This window comes from Cucurbita pepo, chromosome LG11 (assembly GCF_002806865.2).
Source record: "Cucurbita pepo subsp. pepo cultivar mu-cu-16 chromosome LG11, ASM280686v2, whole genome shotgun sequence".
NCBI classification, from domain to species: Eukaryota; Viridiplantae; Streptophyta; class Magnoliopsida; order Cucurbitales; family Cucurbitaceae; genus Cucurbita; species Cucurbita pepo.
The window spans coordinates 7,181,448-7,204,324 of NC_036648.1; the positions used below are offsets into that span (position 1 = coordinate 7,181,448).

General features: G+C 36.4%; 4 protein-coding genes across 4 annotated transcripts; 2 read left to right on the forward strand and 2 right to left on the reverse strand.

The window, feature by feature from the left end:
• Nucleotides 1-540: 540 nt before the first annotated feature.
• On the reverse strand, nt 541-4,381 carry LOC111804748 (syntaxin-43-like). The gene is made up of 8 exons (XM_023689529.1): nt 4,173-4,381; nt 2,929-3,205; nt 2,040-2,129; nt 1,713-1,796; nt 1,514-1,591; nt 1,364-1,429; nt 1,201-1,281; nt 541-1,074 (listed from the first exon to the last, which is right to left on the reverse strand). The coding sequence occupies exons 1-8, from the start codon at nt 4,379-4,381 to the stop codon at nt 967-969; spliced, it is 993 nt and encodes a 330-aa protein (XP_023545297.1). The 3' UTR covers nt 541-966.
• Nucleotides 4,382-5,343: 962 nt separating this feature from the next.
• Nucleotides 5,344-9,253, forward strand: LOC111804740 (pre-mRNA-splicing factor 38-like). The gene is made up of 6 exons (XM_023689514.1): nt 5,344-5,773; nt 6,391-6,512; nt 6,656-6,746; nt 7,005-7,134; nt 7,225-7,301; nt 8,525-9,253. The coding sequence occupies exons 1-6, from the start codon at nt 5,484-5,486 to the stop codon at nt 9,018-9,020; spliced, it is 1,206 nt and encodes a 401-aa protein (XP_023545282.1). The 5' UTR covers nt 5,344-5,483; the 3' UTR covers nt 9,021-9,253.
• Nucleotides 9,254-10,972: 1,719 nt separating this feature from the next.
• On the forward strand, nt 10,973-11,599 carry LOC111805555 (wall-associated receptor kinase-like 20). The gene has a single exon (XM_023690666.1). It carries the CDS (start codon nt 10,973-10,975, stop codon nt 11,597-11,599), a length of 627 nt encoding a protein of 208 aa, XP_023546434.1.
• Nucleotides 11,600-12,572: 973 nt separating this feature from the next.
• Nucleotides 12,573-21,806, reverse strand: LOC111804704 (topless-related protein 3-like). The gene is made up of 25 exons (XM_023689461.1): nt 21,434-21,806; nt 20,696-20,875; nt 20,472-20,585; nt 20,126-20,284; nt 19,519-19,684; nt 19,304-19,433; nt 18,966-19,081; nt 18,698-18,833; nt 18,463-18,572; nt 18,249-18,318; nt 18,073-18,146; nt 17,894-17,989; nt 17,687-17,779; nt 16,942-17,069; nt 16,218-16,452; nt 15,965-16,129; nt 15,762-15,848; nt 15,463-15,615; nt 15,277-15,387; nt 14,934-15,113; nt 14,724-14,852; nt 14,497-14,592; nt 13,370-13,552; nt 13,116-13,291; nt 12,573-12,988 (listed from the first exon to the last, which is right to left on the reverse strand). The coding sequence occupies exons 1-25, from the start codon at nt 21,511-21,513 to the stop codon at nt 12,769-12,771; spliced, it is 3,387 nt and encodes a 1,128-aa protein (XP_023545229.1). The 5' UTR covers nt 21,514-21,806; the 3' UTR covers nt 12,573-12,768.
• Between the last annotated feature and the right edge of the window lie 1,071 nt (nt 21,807-22,877).

The window sequence follows — 22,877 nt, forward strand, 5'->3', positions numbered from 1 at the left end:
TTAGGATACGATATATTTTTGGTCTAGGAAGTATTTGGAGTTTCAAGTCGTAAAGGTTTAGAAAATGCTCGCTTTTCTAAATAGAGGGTATGCTCGCTTTTCTAAATAGAGGGTATATAATTGTCCGATTTTAACAATGAAATTATCAACCAAGAGTTTGTTGAGAGTACAACGTTGAAGACAAGAAATGTATTTTACCCTAATTTAACAATGAAATTATCAACCAAGAGTTTGTTGCATTTTATCCTATTTTAACAATGAATTTACCCTAATTTAACAATGAAATTATCAACCAAGAGTTTGTTGCATTTTACCCTATTTTAACAATGAAATTATCAACCAAGAGTTCGTTGAGCGTACAAATCTTAGGGACGAGAACGTTTGGGAGAAATTATCAACCAAAACTTTGTTGAGCTTACCATCATTATGTGGCTAAGTTTTGGGAAGAGGTTAAGTTTTGGGAAGAGGTTGAAGAATCTAAAAGGCAAAAGAAATCTTCAAAAAAATACCAATCAAAGCGAAGGATATGTAGTACACACATTGGATAGAAGGCTTTATGTGTCAATTTTATTGCACTGAAATAATAAAAGTACAAAGTACAAACATCAGTCAATACATGAACGTGAACAGAATGATCTCAAAGTAAGTGGGACAGCCAAGAATCAACTTCTATAAAAACTCATGAAAATCAAAAGAATTATCAGCAGAGGTACGATGGATGTGGCAAGTTTCCAATGCCCAATCAATTTCTATACAAACTATTCCGTCCATAACTCTGTAATTCAAGAGAAGCTAAGTCCCTCCTCCCCATTCCCCGGCACACACCAAACAGGGGAATGAGTCCTATGTGCTCAAGAATTTCTCTGATTGGCCTGGAAACGCCACTACCATTTTTTGTGTAAAGGTCTCTGAGGAACAATGTTGGTAACTATGCATTTATCTGGAATTGTATATTATACTTGATAATCAAAATAGGATGGATTTAAGGATTAAGAGAACCAACATGACGAAGCACATGATAATGAGCACGGACGCGCACATTACCATCCCCCCTTGTTTCTGTGTTCTCTCCGCCTGCAGAACACGACGATGATGTAAATATACAAATATGAAGGAATGAACATGAGAGGAAATCAGGCACAAAGGATAATGTGTTGAGAATTATTTAAAATCAAAAGAAATTAGTGAATGGGGATCGACCTTCTGCAGTTGCTTAAGGCCCTCCTCGACCGTCGTCGCAACATTTTGGATATTGTAATCTATTCTATCGATAATGGTACCCTGTTGGGAAGAAAGCATATATATTTTCAGTGAGTATGTAATAAATGAACTTTCAGGGCGTAGGATGGGCACCTTCTCTAACCTGGTCTATGACAAGTACCGATAGATCCTTCATGATCTGAGCGAGCTCGTTCACGGATTCTACTACCTGGATTGAAGTGAGCTGGTTGAATAAAGAATAAAGATGTACATAGGAATGGAGACTGTAGGGAGAGTGATTTTTTCTACTCACTTGTTGGATCTCTCTCTCTCTTTCTGCGGTGAATGCTTCAGTCTTACGCACCTTAGCCATCTGATGCTCGTTAAATACCTATACAAAATTCATACAAAAGATTGTAAGGCCTAACAGACCCAACCCATGTACATTCTCTTACGCAGTAGCAACCACATCGAACTTGTAAGAATAAAATGATGGAGAAGATTAAGGGTACCATGTCTTCTAAATCATCGTCCTCCTCCATTCTCGACCTGTTTCCATTTAGATTCATCTCTATGTCAATCCCATCTTGACCTCCCTGGAAGTGGAAGATTTCAAAGATGTCAAATCGGGTTACTCAATTACTTTTGTGANCAGATTCTTGGAAACTGAGAGTCCAATATGAATATGAAGAAGTAACTAAGGCAAGCTTGTCTCGTAAACAAAGATATGAATGAAGAAATGACTCAATGCTACTCAATTACATAATTCAATCAAACCAAAGTAATTTTGATGATGGAAATGTGGAATTGAAATGCTGAATGAAATATTCTTCCCAGACCTCTTTTTGCTGCCGTAGGCGCTTTAAATAAGTTGATTGTTTCTTGCGAAGCTCCATGGAGAGGTTCTGAAGGTCAGTGGCAAGAGATCGCTGCATCATAAGAACATATAACATAAAGTTTAGGACAGAACCCCAATACCTGAGAGAGATTACCAGAGGAAATGAGATGGTAAAAATAGTATTTAGAGAAAATAGACATCAAAACATATGGATTTCTTAATGAAACCAACAATTTCACCTTCCCTACCTGCCCATTATCCCGCGTTGAACCCTAAAGATCAGCTAGAATATAAGGCTTGCAATAGACTATTACACTAAGCTGTCAAGAGGAGAAAACTCATCTATGTTTCCAGCCATGAAAAGTAGTAAAATGAAGGATCAAATACATTTCAGAAGCTAGATTAGATGCAGAAAAATAAGTACAAAACTAATGGAGTTGGACCTAAAGAAGCCATTCGGGTTTGTTATTGAATTTCCTAATAATGAAAATGCAAGCTGAGCAAAAACGAGCGTCTTCATGCCTCGAAGTTACTTATCGAATGATATGGAAGGCTCAAAGGCATTGGTATTGGGATGTGACTAAAGGGAAGTCATAAAAGATATAAGGGACGCCTGGAAAACTGACTATGGGAAAAACAGCAATGCAAATGAGGTAGAACAGAGGAGTGTCGAGTGATGAGAAGAATCAAAGGCAATGTGTCTCTGTACTACTGCAACTTCGCCAAGCCCAGAACTTTTTCTCCTGAACTTTAAGCGATATTATATGAAGTTTTGCATGACTGAAAGCTCAGAGAGAACACGAAAAACAGAGAGAGCAGCTCTTTGTAAGAGAAGTAGCTTAATAAGCCAATAAATGTTCCACACAACCATTTGCATCTTCAAGTTATACCTGAACATTTTTTCTGATATTGGAATCTTCTGAAGGTCCAGCTACGGAAAATCTCTTGAGCCCCTTCTCCGATTTCTTGATTAAGTTAGTTATGTCTTGCGTGAGAGATTCAATTAACCGTTGATCTTCTTTATCATCTCCAAATGAAGGCATTAAAGCCTTTGCATGAGCTTTAGCTAACTCCATCATCTTTACTCGTGCACGCTGCACATTTGCAGCTATTTCTTCGGATACATCCACCCAAGCCGGAGGTAGACCCACAGTAAGAGCACCCTTACTGTAGACACAAACAAAGAAATAACTCATAACCAATAATATAATGATATGGGAAAAGGAAAAAATGTTGAAGTACAAGTATGCTTTCCAAACTTTGATGTGTGTAATTCTATTTTCTCTGTTGAGATCGTTAACTAATTAATATTTTGACATGCTTATTGTATAGATATTGACCGATTTGTCCGGATGAATTTTGACTTACTTGACATGAAAAAATAGATAAAAGAAAGAAGCGGTCGGTAGGACTACTAAAATGGAATGCTACACCAGCAACTTGGCTAAGACAGAGAGGAGCGAAGCAACTCGACCATATCAAATTCATTTCATAGATTGTACATTGTACCGTCTTTTCTTTTGTCCAACTATGCATTTTTTTTGTTTATTTGTCTGTCTACTCATGCCAAAACAACCAACATTTGTTCAATAAGTATGACATATCATCAGTAAGCTAATAATGTTAATGGAACTACATAGAACAACAATTTAAATGGGTCAAGATGTAATTGAAACTTGTCTAAACAAACAGAAGCAGAGACTAAATTTGAAAACGAACCAAATAAGAACGAAAAAAACCAGACATTCTGCAAATCATTATGAATCCCATCTAATGCTTAGAAAGGTTTTCAAAGTTTCCTTGGTTTTTCCGCCATTATTGTACACATGCCTCCTCCGCCTCTGTAATGACGATCTCACACTTTCTCATCTTAAATACTTTTAACTAATCTTAATAACCTTAGAAATAAAATTTCTCATCTCCTTTGTCCATGAACGGGGTAACTGTCACTAAATCTCAATTTCGACAAGATCGTACCAAGCGATCTCTTGAAACAAAAATCCACGATAAACCGTTTTCCACTATCCAACAATGAATTCTCAATGCTAAGCCAAAAAAGAGATTTGGATCAAATCCACATAAACCGCAAATTACCAGCATACAGTCACACACATGTATATAGACAGAGATAGACCTTGAATTACCCGGATCCTCAGTACTTAAGGGAGCGTACGACCGATTCGGATGCAACAACGACGAGCTAACCAATTCAATCACCGGTCCACCAGTGCCAGAGCTAGTCGATGGCGATGCAGAAGCAGGCGAAGAGCCGGTAGGAACCCTCACACTCCTCAACGCGTCCCTGTATTTCCTAAAAATCAAAGTCCGATTCCTCGACGCCATGGGGAGAAGGAAAAAGAGCGCGAATTCTCGTTGCAAAGAATTCCAAAACTCTTCAAACTCGGTAGGAGTCCAGGGATCTGTAAGAAATTGTTCAAGTACAAAATCTCATAGCACCGGGAAAATAAACTCGAACGAAGGGGAATTTCCGGTCAGGTAATCAGAGATCAAGGCAAGGGGAAGGAAATGCGGCGGCCGGAGGGAAGTCACGTGCTCGACGATCAGAGACTTACCGACAAAGTTACGTTATAGAATTGAAGAAAATCGGAAACCGATGGCTCCCGCGAAGACTATAGAACTCCATCGGCGTCAGCTTTGTTAGCGTGTTTTGGGCCTTACTGAAATGGGCCTAATTATTTAGATTTTGGGCCTGGGCTGCATAATTAAATTCCCTTTTGGGCCTGGGCTGCATAATTAAATTCCTTTTTGGGCCTGGGCTACATAATTAAATTTCTTTTTTGGGCCTGGGCTGCATAATTAAATTTCCGAATTTTGGGAGTATTTCGTAAATGACAAAATATATATTTTAATTTCTATTATATAAACATTTCATGTTTTTTTAATTAATTAATTTAGTTTCTACGGTAAAAAAATATTCAATATTTTGTGCTTACAATTTTTAATTTAGTATAATTAAAAATAAAAAAAAAACTTCCAAATTAATATAATTTTTAAAAAATGCTTTTTATTTATTATAATAATAAAAATAAAAGATAAAAGATAAAAGACTTTAAATATTGTTGCTCTCAAAATTAAGAAAAATAAAAACTTAATTTCGTGTTTATTTAGAGTTTTTTAATTTCCAATTTTGATGAAAAACATACAATTTAATTTTATATTTAATATATAATTAATATTTTTAATAGATTAGATTAGTTATATATTTTTAATATTCAATAATTAATTAGTTTATTTAATATAAAATTATGAAATTTAATTGACATTTTATCATTTGTTCTTCCAATTATCCATTTTTTCCACTCGTAATTCGGATGACATATTTCGCTATCCTCTCCCGTCCGGCGGTAGATTTAGGGTTTCGATCATTCTCCTCTGTCGATTAACCTGCACCGATACCGATACGGATTTTGCTGTTCTGGTTGTAATGGCAAATCGTACGGACCCAGCTGCGAAAAGCATAAGGGGAACGAATCCGCAGAACCTGGTGGAGAAGATTCTTCGCTCCAAGATCTATCAAAACAATTACTGGAAGGAGCAATGTTTTGGTTTGACGGCGGAGACATTGGTCGACAAAGCCATGGAGCTCGACCATCTCGGTGGTACATATGGTGGCAACCGCAAGCCCACGCCATTCATGTGTCTCGTCATGAAGATGCTCCAGATTCAGCCGGAGAAGGAAATCGTTATCGAGTTCATTAAGAACGAAGACTACAAGTAATTGTCATTGTCATTTTAGTTTTCAATGAATTATAACTTTGCATTTTTGTTACCTAGAAGCGTTTAGGAGTAGGGTTAATTAGAGGGAATATTTCAATTGTTTGTTTTATGGAGTTTAAAGAAACCATTATTTTGGGAACTTGCTGTGAAAATTAAATACTAGTAGGTCTGAGTTTTTGGAGTTGATCAGTGAATTGGAAATTAAGATTAGGATTGTGAATAAGTTAAGAACTTCTGCATGAACCCTATATTTGTTTATTGTGATTTGATAAGCATTGGAAATTCAGATTAGGCTTGTGGTTGAGCTAACTGAAGTACATTAGAATTGCTTTCTGTACCTCATGGTGTTCTGTAGTTCTAAAAGTTGTTGCTCACTCGCCCTAGTTTGCAATGATTGATTTTATACTGTATAGTCTTGTAAATGCGTTGTCTGCTTGGATTAAAATTCTTCTTCTGTCAGTTCATAAGTATGTTGTGTTAGTGAAATCTCTCTCTTGTAATTTCCTGTGGATGAATCTCTCTCTCTTGTAATTTCCTGTGGATGTTATGTTTATTTTCTAGTCTCTTTCAAGCATTCTTTTGAAAGTTACTTTTTTTTTTTTCTGGGGACATAGATATGTTCGGGTTCTTGGTGCCTTTTACTTGCGACTCACTGGGACTGATGTTGATGTGTATCGTTACCTGGAGCCTCTATACAACGATTATCGGAAATTGAGGAGAAAATTAGCTGATGGATGTAAGATTCTGGGGCCTCTTTTTGAATTTTATCTAATTAGTTATTGTGAAAACGACTTGATTTTACTTTCTTGTCACGTTAATGTATTTCTAATTATGATCTCCTCTGTAAAAAAAGTCATGAACTTGTCTTATTTTTATCAGGTTTTTCTTTAACACACGTGGATGAAGTCATTGATGAACTTCTTACAAAAGATTATTCATGTGACATTGCTCTGCCACGTGTCAAAAAGAGGTATCGTACTGATTACTCATGTGACTATTTCCCAGTCAGTTTATTTTTCAAGTGGAAGTTGATAATGTCTTATTAAAATCAGGGCCTCAATAGAAATATGCATTATTCATTCTTTGACAAACAGAAGTACATGGATCACAAATTCTAAGTGTTGCTGTTCTGTTTCTCTCTCTCTTTTTTATGTGTCTCTAGTGTTCAGTTTTGAATGCGATGCTTCTTCTTGAAGTAACCTCAGTAAGATACGCTTTGTAATGGCAGATGGACCCTTGAATCTACTGGTTCACTGCCTGCAAGGAAAAGTGCTTTAGAAGATGACTTTGAGGAGGAGGAAGAAAAAGAGGATGTTGAGCCAATCAATGATTCTTTGGAAGATGATATTCATGAAAAGGTATAAACGCATTCTCTGTTTATATTTGTAAAAGCATCTAATTTTCATTTTCTTGTCCTTACTAACCCTTTTGAGGTCTTGCATCTGCAGAATTATTATCGAGGGAGAAGTCCTGTGCGAGAGAGAGACAGAGACAGAGACAGAAGGCGTGATAGTCACAGACACAGGTCTGATCCCCAGTCTTCTGTTTTCTGGTTTCTTCTCCTTCCCTGATATCTCATTTTTTATGTTTGCAACTGTGATGCTCTTTCTAAATTTGTGAATATTTCCTCCTGTGGAGGGTTCCATTGATTGATATCTCCAGTCTATTAGCTGCCTTCATTTAGTGAATCGCATAAATTTTTCGTTGAATGGGAAGTATAAGGTCCAAGGCCAAATTCAACAATTTTGAGCTCAATTTGTCTTTTGCTTGAGTCTTTTGTTGCCAATGCTATTCTCTTAGTAGAGTTGGTGCTGGCTAAAGTTGAAAAATTAGATCAAACAAAAATTAGGAGATGAATAGGAGAATGGATGTTGTGGCTCAGCCTGGAGTTATCTACCTGGTCTGGAAATCCATGCTATTGCCTATCTTGGGACTGGATTGGGTTTATTAGTTGCTTCTAAGCTCGTGCCCTTTTGACCACCGCACGTAGATAAAGCTGATTGCTAAGTTGGTTTTGGTTTTGGTTTTTGACCATGCCTCTTCTTTGAGTGCTAATTTAACTAAAACGGATCCTTACTTGATCTGGTTCTTTTTAAACTGATTTTGATGAACTCTGGGGAAATTTTCATTTATTTATTTATTTTTACGTATTTTTTAAAATTACGGAGCTGGAAGCAGTCTGAATCTGTAATTCTTGGATTGTTATCCATACTGCATTAACATTCATATGTTTTCTGTCACAACCATGGCATTTCAAGCCGTTGGTTGCTCGCTGCTTCCTACAGTAAATTCGCAAGGTCCTGCCAGGTTTCTCTGTACTGACAGTGTGCAGCTGAGAAGTATGATGGATCGTACATATATTTTTCATAGTGATTTTTTTTCTCAACTTTATTTTTGTATTGCCTTCAATGATATCTTGGTGACCATACAGGCTACAGCTGAGAACTACTCATATGCTTTTCCTTTTTCATTTTCATCTATTATTTTGATTATTTTTCGGGCAACATCGAGTTTGTATTTGGTGTTCTACCCGAATGTTAAACCTTTCTGTATCTTATGCTTTTCCTGTGAAATTACCTGTTCCATGCATCCAGGATAGGATATTTTATTCTCCATATTTTGATCCTAAAATCCATGTCCATAATGCATTGCTTACTTGCATTTATGAGCTGTCTTACTGCATCGTTCCATTGAGTGGGAAGAATTTGATCTTTTGATACACCACATTGTTCCTTTGTTTTATCACAGGGACCGAGATTATGAAAGAGACCGGGATAATGATAGAGACTATGATAGAGATCGGGGTCGTGGAAGGGAAAGAGATAGAGATCGAGAAAGGGATCGAGATCGGGATCGGGATAGGGACAGGGATAGAGACAGAGATAGGGATAGGGATCGCTATCACCTTAGGGATGAGAAGGAATATGGCAGAGATCGAGATAGGGAAAGAGAAGGCAGGGAGAGGGAGAGGGAGAGGGAGAGGCGAGACAGAGATCGTGGTCGGAGAAGGAGCCATTCAAGGAGCCGAAGTAGGAGTAAAGATCGAGAGGATGGGGAGTACCGGAAGAGACACACCCGTAGCAGCATTAGTCCTAGAAGAAGGAACGGGGCAGAGGATAGAGAGGAGCCGAAGAGGAAGAAGGAAAAGAAAGAGAAGAAGGGAGACGGAGCAGGCGAGGAAGACCCCGAAATCGCAGAATGGAACAGAATTCGTGCTTCTCTTGGAATGGCACCTCTGAAGTAGATGTTTGTTGTTGTTGTTGTTGTTGTTCAGTTTGAATGAAGTGCGAGCGAGTGAATCATGTTGCATAACTGAAGTTAGAGGTTGTTGTTATCCATATGAGGAGAAGAGGCTTAAGGTTGTCTGTTTTGTGTATAATATTTGTTTAGTGCTATTACTGTGTTTGTTTGAATGATAATATAAAAATTACATTTGGAAATAGAATAATGTTGGAAGGGTTTGGGTATTTATTTGTTTTATTGGAGTGTAAAGTGGTGTTAGCCAGTGAGTCGTCCACCACCAAAGTTGGTATTGTTAATTACAAAGAATCCATATGTGCTAAGGTAATGAAAGCATTATGTTATAATTGGGTTCTTTAATCACCGAGGAGAGACAGAGTCCATCCACTTTGGAATTGGAAACACTCAGATCTCATAAAGCAACTTTGTACCATTAAGATGTCTAAAAAAAGAAAGTGGGATACGCTTCATACTTCTTTTGACAGCTGTGGCCTCCAATAACTTTCCTTCTATAACATACATAAGATGATGAAGTCTCACTGCATTTATAAACAACAACAAAGAATACTCTCTCCATTCACATTCATTCAGAAGTGTTGGAAAGCTCAAAGCATGATAGCTTATGTTCAAAGTGGACAATATCATACCATTCATTCATTTGGGGAAGCTCAAAGCATGAGAGCTTATCTTCAAAGTGGACAATATCATATCATTCATTGTGAAGAGTCGTGTTCCTGAGATCTAGTAAAAGGTTCAAATCAACCACCTGATATTAAGAACAAAATATCTAGTAAAAGGTTCAAATCCTGATGTGTTCGTCTAACAACAACCACCTGATGTTAAGAACAAAAGATCTAGTAAAAGGTTCAAATCCCGATATCATCAACCTCCTAATAGGGACAATTGTTTGATAAGCCAAATCAATAATATTCTTATTTAATGGTATATTTTTATTCTTATTTAATCTACCCTTACAAATTCATGAGAGTTAATGACTAAATTAAATAAAAAAAAGTCTCTTAAATCCCCCTATCATAATAATAAGAAATTTAATGGTATATTCTTATTTAATCAACCGTTACAAAAAAATCTTTGGAATCGGGATATCATAATAATATTCTTATTTAATCCACTGTTACAAAAAATGACTCTCAAATCCTGATTTCATAATAATATTCTTATTTAATCAACCATTCTATATCGATGAGAGTTAATGGCTAAATTAAATTAAAAAAGTCCCTCAAATCCCGATATCATAATAATATTCTTATTTAATGGTATATTCTTATTCAATCAACCGTTACAAAAAAAAAAAAAAAAAAAAAANAGATCTCAAAAAATGCAATCGGATCCTCCGATTCAAGCCGAAGCCAAGATGATTAGCCACATTTCACTTGCTGATATTATGTGAAATACTCTTTGCTTTCCTCTGTGAAAAAAAAAAAAAAAAAAAAAAAAAAAAAAGTCTCAAATTGATGAGAGTTAATAACATTCTTATTTAATGGTATATTCTTATTTAATCAACCGTTACAAATCGGTTACAAATTGATGAGAGTTAATGACTAAATTAAATTAAAAAAAAAAATTTTCTCAAATCCCGATATCATCGACCTCCTAAACAAACCCATTATATAGGGACCGAACAATTGTTCGAATCATCAAACGAATTAAATAAGATTAACATTAAAATGGTTACAAAATTAATAACCAAATCAATAATATTCTTATTTAATTGACGGTTAAAAAAAAAAAGACTAAATATTAACTCCGTGCACTAACATTTGTTTTGAAGGTGTGTTCTAATTACAATTTCATATCATAAAAGGGAACCCACTAAGCTTGGATGGCAGTACAATCCTAGTTATTCTCGAATCTTTCTATTATTAATGCATACCCAACTTTTGGGTTTCTATAAATATGGTAATTCTGCATTGGAATCTCTCCACTCCTTCCTAAATGAAGAACATCATGAACACTCTGTTTTTTATATTTGCTCTGTTTTTCCAAGCAGCCATAGCTTCTCCTGCTTGTCCCAAATGTGGAGATCTTGAAGTGCCTTTTCCACTTAGCACAAATGCCAACTGTGGAGACTCTAGGTACAGAGTCTATTGCCATCACGGTGTTCTTCAGTTCAAGTCAAGTGGAGGGTTTTACTATAACATCCATTCCATTGATCCCAATGCCTCTAAGCTTATTATAAGCCCACCCCAGATAAACAAAGGGAGTTGTTCATCTTCTGATCTCTATTTAGGAGGCTTGAGGTTGGATGAAAGCTTGCCTTTTAACATTTCAACACACAATACTGTGATGCTGCTGAATTGCTCGGATAATCTTGTGTTCTCGCCGTTGAATTGTTCAGTGAACAGCCCCTGTAGGCAGTTTGAGGAGAAAACAGAGGAAGGAAATGGGTGTAGGAATACACTTTGTTGTAGTTATTTGAAGGATTCTGCCATGACTGCTCATATGATAAGAGTTAGAGTGGGAGGGTGTACTGCTTACACTTCTGTGGTGAATTTTAAGGCTGCTGATTCCATTGAGACGTGGAATTATGGAATTGAATTGCAATGGATATCCCCAAATTAGGATGAGAATGTGATATGAAGCTGCTGTGTTCTTTGTTTTGTTTTTGGTCTATGTTTTTGATTCGATGGGTTGATGAAAGGTTTTGGTTGTTTTTGCTTTTGATCCACACTTCATAGTGTGCTTTTCATTCCCTATTTGGTTTTGATGCCAATGCAAATGCATTTACTCTTATTAATCTGTTTCTTTTTTCCTCCCTTTTCGTTCGTATGAACGTCTGGAAGAGAAAATATTTAAGCCCACCACTAGTCGATATTGTCTTTTTGGACTTTCTCTTTCAGACTTCTTCTCAATGTTGAGAGGTTTCCACACGTTTCTAACGAATGGTTTGGAATATATCTTCCATATTATATTTTAATATTCTTTATTTATGATTTGATTTATAGTATATTTTATTTTATTCTCAATATTAAATTAGTTTATACTTTCCTTATTGATAGGTATTAGTTGTTATCTAGGATATGAATATGAATGAGAACATAGATCTCACGATCCGCTTTCTTTAGGGGCTAGCGTTTTCGATGGCACGTCGTCTAGTAACTAGCTCTAATACCATTTGTAACACCCCAAGCCCACCGCTAGTAGATATTGTCATCTTTATGTTTTTTCTTTCGGGCTTCTTCTCACAGTTTTAGAACACATATGTTAGGAAGAGATTTACGATAAATTTAGAAATTACATTTAATGTAATATTATATTTTTGCTTGTGAGAATTATTTATTAAAAATTTGTCTGAAATAGAGATTTAAAAAAAGAAAAAGAAAAAATGGGTTCCCTAAATCTTGTGTTCGATCCCGTTTGCAAGGATAAAGACTGAAATAGGAGGCGGAGACAAGGAAGAGTGTCGTATCCTCGCAATGTGGACATTTTACTAATAATTTAATAATTTATCTTTACATTTAATTAATATTTTGGAATAAGGTTGAAGAAATAGATTTAAAAAAAAGGGTAAAGTGGAATAGTATGTAAGTTTTGGTCTAGAGAGGGTTGTTAAGTACAATATTCAATTATAAGTTAATTACAATAAATAAGAATATATAAGAATGTATCTCCTAACCATTATATAATGATGTTCAAAACTTACATTTTTTTGACAGAGGGTGAAATGGAAGAGAAGAGGGGAACCTACTTTGAGTGCCTATAGGTGATAAAATTACAGTGAGCTAAACATCTTATCTTTGTATCTGATCTGGTGTGTGGTTGCTGGCGGTCGTCGACGACGAAGCCATTCTACCGTTCAGGACTCCGTTGTCCATCGGTGGACTTACTCCCCATTTCCCCTCCGATTCCGCTGGCTCGATCACTTTAACAGCTCCATCAGTCAACCCAATGGCTAACTGGTTTGGTTCTAATGGATGTGTGGCAACGACAAGCGGGTATACGGGTTGGCTTCTACAGAAGTTAGAAATGACAAAAGAGATGTAATGCAATGTTTTTGTGAAATGGTAGTATTTGTTAAAAACAACTCTAAGCATTAGTCTAGTATCATTCCATAGAAGCATAAATTTCGATTACTTACGAATTCAACACTGCAGGTGGCAAGTACACTGATGGGGCAATACGACATCTTAGGCGCAAGGAATCGGCATCGAACACTCCAACATTACCATCGCAAAATGTAGCGTAGACCAATTGACTGTTGCAGGAATATGCTGCGTAAGAAATAGGGGCTGGCAGCACGTCTTGTGGAACCCACTGTGGAGAAGAACTAAGAGTTATATCTCAAGTTTTCGATAGTATCGGTAGTTGGAATCGACATAGTAAAATCTGTACCTGCCGAATACGATCCATTTTAGAGGCATCATATATAGCTATTTGGGTCTCATGGGCTACCAGCAAACGTATCTGATCAGTATGAAACTGTACACGAGTGTCGCCAACAGGCGCCTTTCCTGCTGGGAGCTGGATTGTTATGGATTTCCTCTTCTCCCAAGAGTCAATGCTCCACAAACACAGCTGCAGAGTTCAGCAATTATTGGTAAAGGATGAAAAAGGCAAGAGCCAATTTTTATTCATGGAGATGGGATAAGTTTATTCCTATAAAACAAAAATCAAAGCCATAACACCCCAATGCCCCAAGCATCGGTCTCTAGGGGGATCTCGTTTCTTGGGAACCGAAACATTTGCACATCATGTGTATATGATAATTTGGGCAAAACAACGAAGAATATATATGCTTCGAACTGATACTATTATTTTATGTAACAACCTAAGCACATTGCTAGTAGATATTGTTCTCTTTGAGCTTTCTCTCCCAGGCTTCTCCTCAAGGTTTTTAAAACGCATCTGCTAGGGAGACATTTCCACACTCTTATAAAGAATGTTTCGTTCTCCTCCCCAACCGATGTGGGATCTCACAATCCACCCCTTTCGGGGCCCAACGTCCTGGCTGGCACTCGTTCCCTTCTCCAATTGATGTGGGATCCCCCAATCCACCCCCCTTCTGAGCCCACCTTATTGGCACATCGCCCGATGTCTGGCTCTGATACCATTTGTAACAGTCCAAGCCCACCGTTAATAGATATTGTCCTCTTTGGGCTTTCCCTTTTAGGCTTCCCCTCAAGGTTTTTAAAATGCGTCTGTTAGGGAGAGGTTTTCATGCCCTTATAAAGATGCTTCGTTCTCCTCTCTAACCGACGTGGAATATCACATTTTATTCCCTTTTTCAACTAGGATTTAATGGTAATGGCCTGGACATAAAACGACAATTTTACAACTTATTTGAGGAGGGAAATGATACCACTTTGAAGGATTGATGGGAACTAAGAAAAAGAAAGGAGTCTTTAACCTAGCAGGTTATGGCAAGTCAAGTAAAAACAAAAGTGCAAAATTTCACGTGTTTTGTTTTCATAATTGTTCCTTAACAGAAATACTATTGACAAGAAAACAAAATCACTCACTTGAGCATCAGCACCAGAAGAAACCAAAATATTGAGACTGGTGGAAAAGGCTAGACCAGTTATCCGCTTCTGGTGACCCTTCAATTTTGATTTTACCTGAACGGAGACAACAAAAATGCCATAGCCCATTAGTATAGAAGAGTAAAATTTAAACGGGGGAAAACGTTGAGAACTAACTCTCCAGAAAAGGCGATGGAAATAACTAACTCTGTTTCAAAGAGAAATACCTCATCCACTCTGACATTGTATATGTGAATGGTTGAATCCTCCATTCCTATGGCAATAATGTTGTTATCTTGAGGGTGGAAAGCTAGGAAGGTAGAAGCAGGGGGAGGAGCCATGAATGTTGTCATCACCTACAAGTCAAAGCAATCTATCACTAAACAGAAAACTACAGATTAAAAAAAAAAAAAAAAAGGCGTTTCTGTATAAAATACCCTGAACGTCATCATGTTAAATAATGAAACTTTTCCACCGGATGCTGACATCACATACGAGTCATTTTTTGAAAGCGCTATACATGGGACGGCTTCTTCAAGGTTGACACCTGAGACGTCATTAGTCATGAGAAGACCACTGTTTGGTTGCCAATGCTGTGGAACAACATTGGCAGTGGCCTACAAACTCAACCGTTAAGATAATTGTCCTCCAAAGGAATAAGAAAAGGTGAGAAAAGAAGTAAACTCATGAATGGCGACAGAAACTAATATATCTACAAATGAATCTCAAGAAACTGATGGAAATCAGCAAGTGCATGTCAAAAGCTGTCCAGGCTAGTACCTTTCCACTCGGATTCTGTTCACTACGCGTCCATTTCCAGAGCTTCTGGATTCCGTTTGACCCAAGGGCCAAAAGGCCAACACCAGAATTTGTATACAGTAGTCTAACGACCTGAATGGTATGCAAGAATTGAGCCATGTGGGAAATAATATATAAGATCACAAAAAATTTGAACATGCAACAAACCTTGAATGAGGAATCTGCATTGTCAGGCATGGTGACTGACCGGCAATTGGCTGGATCAACAATTTCAGCCAACTGCCAGGGTTTGGCTTTATCGATTGCATCTTCTACGGTTCTTGGTTTGTCCAAATTTCTCCCCAAGCCATCGACTCCATTCTTCAGAAAGTGGTGGATAAATCAAGATAGTCAATAATATATGAAAGAAGACAATTCATAACCACTCAACTTCAAGCCAATGTCACTGCTCAAATTGAGGATACTAGAAAAAAACTAGAAAATTTCAAAAGGCGAACATGACTTACGATAATTGGAGAAGGTCTGACTGGGGAACTTCTTTCTACTTTACAATTAACCGGACTAACACTTGCAACGGCAGGTGTGCCAGAGACCTAAATGTGCATATTTGTGAATTTCAAAGATCTAATAAGAAGTTTCTTTAGGAAAAAAATAAAGATCAAATCAACAATAATCCTACAATGACAAGAAAGTAAAGATAGGTATGAACCTTCATGGCAGATTCCATGGGCGATCTCAATGCTTCAAAAGGGGTAGTGGATTCAATTGCCTTTAATGATCTCATTCCCACAGCATTGGCAAGTATCTTAAACCCATTATCCGTAGTAACAGCAAGAAGATTTCCTTCCTTATTGAACCTCAAGCAAGGAAGACTCTGAAAAAACACACAACTTAATTCATCAATGTGAAGGATAACCTAGAATACAATGTGTTATAAATGAAATAATATAGAATATACTAACCGGAAGTCCACCTTCTGCATCAGTATAAGTGAGAACATTGACGTTATCCATATCCCAGAACTTAATCTGACTATCTTCACCAACAGCAAGAAAGTGATTCTGGGTAGTATCAAACTGCACAACACCAGTTGATTTCTTCCTAAATCCAGCATATGTCCTCTTTATCGCTCCCTCACTCTCATTCCATTCAACTAGATGAGACTCTCCGTCTTTACTTGTTCCACAGGAAAATAATCTGAGAGATGAGAAGAAAAATAATAATGAAATTTTATGCAATATTCAAGAACAGAGAAAAGAAAAATAGGAAATATAAACATAAACAAAAGACATAGAGCATGGAACTTAAACTAATAGAGCCATAGCTTAAAGTAGTAAACGTCCAGAGATCTTCAAAACCAGCAATGTAGAATATGAGGAAACTTTGAATTATAGAAATAGAACAAGGCAAGAGATGATAGAACAGAGTAGGAGAGGAGCGGAAAGGAGCGAGAGATAATATGAAGGCAAGAACTCAATAGTTCAATGAATCTTAATAACGAAGTCAAACAATCACATAACTGCGAGCACCTATTTGTAGAGTCATAAAAAGAAACCTAGGTGATTGAAATCAGAAACAAAATCAATACAAGACATAACAAGAAAATTAATTAAATATAATAAGTTTGTCGATTTCTAATGTAATAGTGTCATGTATATTTCTTCATGCATCGAAATGACAACATACCTACTCCCATCCGCACTATAAAGCATTCTTGTACACCACTTTCCAGGAGCATCGTAATCAACTCTAGAACCCATATGATCATAGAGCCATGCCTTTATCTTCCCATCAAGAGCTGTTGAAAATATGAACTGCAAAACCGCAAGTTAGCATGTAACATTAAGCTCCCCATGAAGTTGCACCAATAGTCAAGATGATCTTTGTATATTGGTGCACAAATGCGTAATTAAGATGCTAGAAGCCATTAATGGCTACTGCTGGCTATAGATTACTAATCCAGTGAAACCAAAGTGAGCCATATCCAAAGAATGGCTTATCCCACAGAAAACAATTCCAAGGAACCCAAAAGAGAGTCCATAATAAGTTTTCCCAACTGCCACCATGTTCAATTAACATTTCTATATAAATTAAGCTGTGAGCAGTGATAACAATTAAAGAACGGGTTCAGGAAAAAAGAATAATAAAGAAAAGAAGAAACAGAGCTTGAATATGACACTAGATATCTAGCCATTTAGGCAGCTCCCAAATAGGATAAGTATTAATGACAATTAAAATGTTCTTCCCATGGTGTATTGACAGCTCGAATTGACAGATTAAAGATAAAGTAGCTGGCAGATAACCTCCTCCATCCATTCATCTAAATGAGCAGTACAAAATTTCATCCATTCATTTGAGACATGCAGAATTTTTTTTTTTTTTTTTTAAAAAAGTGAAGAATATGGATAGTAAGAATCTTGCACAAACTCACTTGAATGCTCTCCTTGTGATGAGGACAGATGGAATACACTGGTGCCTCATGCCCTTCAAAGGTAAACAGTTTTCGTCCTCCTATATCCCAGACCTGTACAATTTCTCAAATTATATGCAAAAGAAAAGTAAAGTTTGTCCTAAAAAAAAAGAAAAAAAGCGACATAGAATTACAGATTTCTTAAATTAAGGGTGATGATCTCTCTACCTTTATGAGTTTATCTTCTCCACAAGTTACCACACAAAGCTGTTTATTTGGATGGGCAAAAGCCAAGTCATTCACTCCACCTGCGTGGGCATCAATCTGAAAAGGAAGAAATTTTAGTTAATAGAATATGAACTTACCATATTAAATATGTAAAAAGAAAAAAAAAAGTATAAACGAACCTCTGATTGTTGGTTTAGTTCATTTGAACTATTATATGAGTATAAATGAACTAAATGTTTGGTAAATGCAACCCCTGAAACAAAAAGAGGTAAGAATCAACTGGGCACCTATAATTGGTTGTCATCCATGATAGTGGAAATAGCAACAAATTTTGCCATTGTCAAAATGAACATACCAACAAAAGTCCCATCTGGACTCCAAGTAACTCGGCTGACAGATATTGGTGTGTCTTTTACAATGGCAGCCTGCAAGCATGTTCAATAAGATGCCAATATCAGGTCATGACTTAAAATAAATTCCACAAATGAACATATAGGACAATCTTGATATTCCCAAAGAGAATATTAACATAAAATTAGACTACCAAAAGCTCTAAATTAGAATAAAACCTGAAATGCCAATGACCTAGATGACAAATCCCAGAGCTTGAAAGGCTTTGAAATCAATCTCTCTCGAATACCAAGTTCCCAAAGTGTAACTTCGCCATTATTAGAACCAACTGCCCAAAAATATCCAATAGGTGAAGATATAACAAGAAAGGAAAATAATTATTTCAAAACTTTGACTAAGAAATCAGATATGGAACAACAAACACAATCTGGTTCATATGATACACAATCATACCAAGAAGTAAAGTGTGGTGAGTAGGATGGAAATCCATGCTTGTTACAGTGGACCCTTGGTGCAATGTCAAAGCTACCGTTCTCGGAATGTCTTCCAATGACCAAGAAGCTTGCTGCCTGGGTGCTGGATACGTGACCTGAAAAATATAGAGAGAGCATGAGAAGACCAACATTAATCTTAAATTATGAAAGTCGCACAAAGAGGCCAAATTAAAGAAGAAAAAGATTTATAGTTACATCCATAATATAAGAATTCAGGAAAATGTTACCTCCTCAACAGATTGAGCGGACCGCAATCGCTTCATTAATTGTTCATGCTCAGGATTCTGATAATCGACCATACCAGGATTTGTTGGGGGTGTTCTTGCATGTTTCAAAATAGAGACTGTAATAATGTAAAATCTTCATCAGTATCCAAAGGCAATATAGAAATAAGATCCCTCTATCTAGGTGTGTTGTACAACAGAAGAGGGGGGTATCCACTACTGCCAACCCTGGGGTGGATAAAACTCTTCATTTTAAATACATTGATTTATTGCTCCCTATATACTTTGTATACTCACATTGAAGAGAGGCAGGGGTAAGCAAATTGAGGAAGAGATCATACCTTGATTTTGGGGAACAGGAATAGATGATGTAGTAACCACGGCTGCTTGGACAGATGAAGAAGCTGAGGCATTTGCCATCCAACCAGCTAAAGCGTTGGCATTAGCTGCAGCTCCAGTCGGTGGGAATGGCTGTTTGATTATAAAAGCCAAAAATGAATTTAGAAATAACTTAACATTCAGATGTATCCAAGAAGAGGAATATATAACACCCTACGCTGTGAGCTGCAAGTGGTGCATAGGGTGCAGGTTTTGCAACAGGAAGATTGACAGGTGAAGGTGCAAGAGGACCATTCGGTGGGGTACATGTATGGTCCATGAATAAAGTCTTGATGTCAGGATTTGGCCGTGGGTTCTTGCATAACTGATGCTGCCAGTTCAAGCTGCATAAAGTATTATCAATGGTATGGAATTAAACAAACTAGTACCTGAGCATATACAGCTATTACTATCTTCCAAAGCTTAATGATTTGGTGCTGTAGAATTTGTTTTGTAATAGTCAAAAGACAGTTGTTGATTATTAGAGTTAAAAGGAGTCTTTTTCAGTGGAAGGAATTTTTACAACATAATAAATAAGTGAAATCAAGGAGCAAAGTTCAATGCATCCAAATCCAAAGTGATAAAAGAGAATAATATTTTTCTTAGAAAAGGGAGATAGAATAGAAGAACTGGACCACAAGTCAAAGGCACAAGGACGAAGAACTGCCGGACATATCAATAAATTGGCTCAAAAAACTTTTTTTTTTTTTTTTTCCTGATAAAGCACTACCAACTTAAGGTGGAAGTTCCAACAAAACCTCCCCACCACCAACTAAGATTCTTACCTTTGATTGATGAGTGTTCGTAATCTTGATGACTTCAAGGTTGGGAAAACAAGCTTGTCTCTGAACAGAGGGTTTGCCTCTATAAGCTTTTTCAGCTCTATCAACATGATACTACGAGCAGCTTTAGTGTCACCATACTTAGAAAGCTGCTCATTTTCCCTGGTAATAATGTATTCAAAGAAGTAACAAGACTCGGTAAACAAAGCCCAAGAAATTAATAAATTCATTACAAGAGTTATAAATAATTTCAAGAACGCTTTTTTTATATTCTACAGGTTCATCTCAGTAACACAATCATTTTTCTTTCATATCACCTGTATCAACAAAGGATATTCAATCAACTTACCTAAAATTTGTAAGAGTCAAAAGCTGTGTAATTTCTTTGTACAACTCCTCGTTAAATGTTGAGAAAACTTTCAAGTCGCTTACCAATATCTCCACAGCCTTCGCCTTGTCATTCCTTCAACATCATCAAACAGGACAAGTTATACATCATTCATTTTAAGAACAAGAGAGGTAAAGCCTGAAACAGGGGAAAAAAAATTTCTTGTATGTGTGCATATGAAGTACCGGTCAAGGGCTTCAAGATACTTTTGCTTCCTTATTTCAAAAAATATCTTCATCGAGTATCTGTTATCATCAACTTTTGTATATCCAGATAAGTACTTTTCAACTTCCTCCCATTCTCCAGCCTGAACTTTCTCCTCGAAGTATTTCATATTGAAGTAAAACCCAGATTCTTTCTCGAGCCTATACATAAAAGAATTATTTCCTCAAACAAAAGATCAGCAAAACTCAAAACAATTCGATTTAAGAATGAAATAAATGCTACAAAATAATAAAAAATGCTAATACTGAAGTAGCAATAATAATAGAAAGCATCATGATACAAAGGAAATCTATCGGTTCCATCTAATTTTTAACTGTCATCTCTATGCTTTCTAGCAACAGAAATTTTTACTTTACATGAAACGGACATTAAGAGCCTAAACCAGAATGCCAGCATTCTGCAGTACCACATGCTACAAAGTCAGCTAGATAAAAAATTTATCCTCCAACCAGACATCACGTATAAACGTTCATTAAAATTCCTTGATTAAGGGAAAAAAAACGGCTAAAATAATTAAATCAAACGTACTCCGAAGAACAATAAGTAATGATTTTTAACATTTATTCAACACACACAGCCAACGAACATATAATTCAGATTCACAACTTCTACGACACCTCTTCCTGTTTAATTCCATTACAACTAAATTCAACGACTCCAACACACAATTATCAGAGATTAAAGAAAGATAAGCTTACTTATGCACCGATTCCTTGAACTTCTCCTCCTCGAGGAATTGAAGTATGAGGAACACCAGTTCTCTGCTCAAAGACGACATTTATCCTCACTGATAATCTCAAAAACCAAAACCTCTCCGTCCAGAAACGAAGCCACAACCGAATCCCGAAGCTGAGAGTTCAAATTCCGACCAAACACGGCCGAATCCGGTTCAATATCAAACGAAACAACCAAATCTACGCTCAGACTTACCCGAAATCCTCAAATCATAAAGACTCATGGAGCTTTCAGGCACCACTCGGAGCGAATTCCAAGGAATTCTAGGGTTTCAGAGGGCTGCAGAGACGAGAGAGAAGAGGACTTGGTCTCGCTATCTTCGATGCGGGTACAGGGGTCTCTCTTTTTCTACATGCCTATCAGTGACAAACTTTGATAACCCATCCAATAACCTATCAGATATGTAGCTTTACTTATTGATAAGAATTCTTGCTTATCATTTCCGAGAGATAAGACCAATTAAGAGTCCGTGTTGCGGATTCGAAACACTAATTCAAATCTAGTGAATATTCGCAACACACGTCCAGTCGTACCCTCCTCTCTCATCCTCGCAGCTCTTTTCGTACAGTCGCTTTCAGTTGGGAATTAATCGGCTTTATCTCGTTAAATCGAATAATTATCGCCGTTTTTATCGCGATTTTGTACTATTTATCGCCGAGTTATATTCCCAGTTCCTTCTTTTTCACTACTTTTTTAATTTTTCCCAAAAAGTAAAAAGAGTCCCACTCGCGAGGTATTGATGCTTTCCCTAACGGATTGGATTTGAATGTCGACTGTGGGGCCCACGCTTGATGCCTCAACTTTTTCTTTTTTTTTTTTTTTTTTTTTTTTTTTTTTTTTTNTGTTTAAAAAAAACGAAAAAACTAAAAAAAAAAAACTCCCTTTATCATAGTCTTGTTCCTCTTATGTATGTCTAATTGAAATCAACTTACTCACATAGAATATTCGTGAAGTTCATCGAGCTAATGGCTCGAGTTTATACGCTACCTCTCTGATGTAGTCGTTATTATTTTATTTAAAAAATATTCTTAAGTTTTTAAAATACTTTCTAATTTACCCATTATAAAATAACTTCAGAGTTTTCAAAAAAAAATCATTAATACTTAAATATTTTATTGAAAAACTTCAAAAATACCATTAAATATTTTTAAAAAGTTTTAAAATATAAAGTAACATTAAAACATTGGTAAAGTATTACGAGGACTCGATAGATAATTTTCGTCTATATAATGACCGTAAGAATTAAAAAAAAAAAAAAAATCATAAAGGTATAAAGGTAAAAGGTGCTGATGTTATTTTTTAAATATAGTATTCCTCCTAAAAATATTTTTCAAGTTTCTAGTATTAATAAAACTTTTCAAGGGTAAAATAAATAAATAAATAAATAAATAAATAAATAAATATATA

What these genes read in the sequence shown, in the direction of transcription:
- LOC111804748 (XM_023689529.1), bottom strand. Translation starts at nt 4,381, where the DNA reads ATGGCGTCGAGGAATCGGACTTTGATTTTTAGGAAATACAGGGACGCG. An exon ending in GAGGATCCGGGTAATTCAAG is followed by an intron (nt 3,206 to 4,172) that starts GTCTATCTCTGT and finishes TTGTGTCTACAG; the next exon opens with TAAGGGTGCTCTTACTGTGG. An exon ending in GAGAGAGAGAGATCCAACAA is followed by an intron (nt 1,430 to 1,513) that starts GTGAGTAGAAAA and finishes ACTTCAATCCAG; the next exon opens with GTAGTAGAATCCGTGAACGA.
- LOC111804740 (XM_023689514.1), top strand. Translation starts at nt 5,484, where the DNA reads ATGGCAAATCGTACGGACCCAGCTGCGAAAAGCATAAGGGGAACGAAT. An exon ending in GAGAAAATTAGCTGATGGAT is followed by an intron (nt 6,513 to 6,655) that starts GTAAGATTCTGG and finishes TATTTTTATCAG; the next exon opens with GTTTTTCTTTAACACACGTG. An exon ending in CTGCCACGTGTCAAAAAGAG is followed by an intron (nt 6,747 to 7,004) that starts GTATCGTACTGA and finishes TTGTAATGGCAG; the next exon opens with ATGGACCCTTGAATCTACTG.
- LOC111805555 (XM_023690666.1), top strand. Translation starts at nt 10,973, where the DNA reads ATGAAGAACATCATGAACACTCTGTTTTTTATATTTGCTCTGTTTTTC.
- LOC111804704 (XM_023689461.1), bottom strand. Translation starts at nt 21,513, where the DNA reads ATGTCGTCTTTGAGCAGAGAACTGGTGTTCCTCATACTTCAATTCCTC. An exon ending in TTCAAGGAATCGGTGCATAA is followed by an intron (nt 20,876 to 21,433) that starts GTAAGCTTATCT and finishes TTTTATGTATAG; the next exon opens with GCTCGAGAAAGAATCTGGGT. An exon ending in TCCTGTTCCCCAAAATCAAG is followed by an intron (nt 19,082 to 19,303) that starts GTATGATCTCTT and finishes ACATTATTACAG; the next exon opens with TCTCTATTTTGAAACATGCA.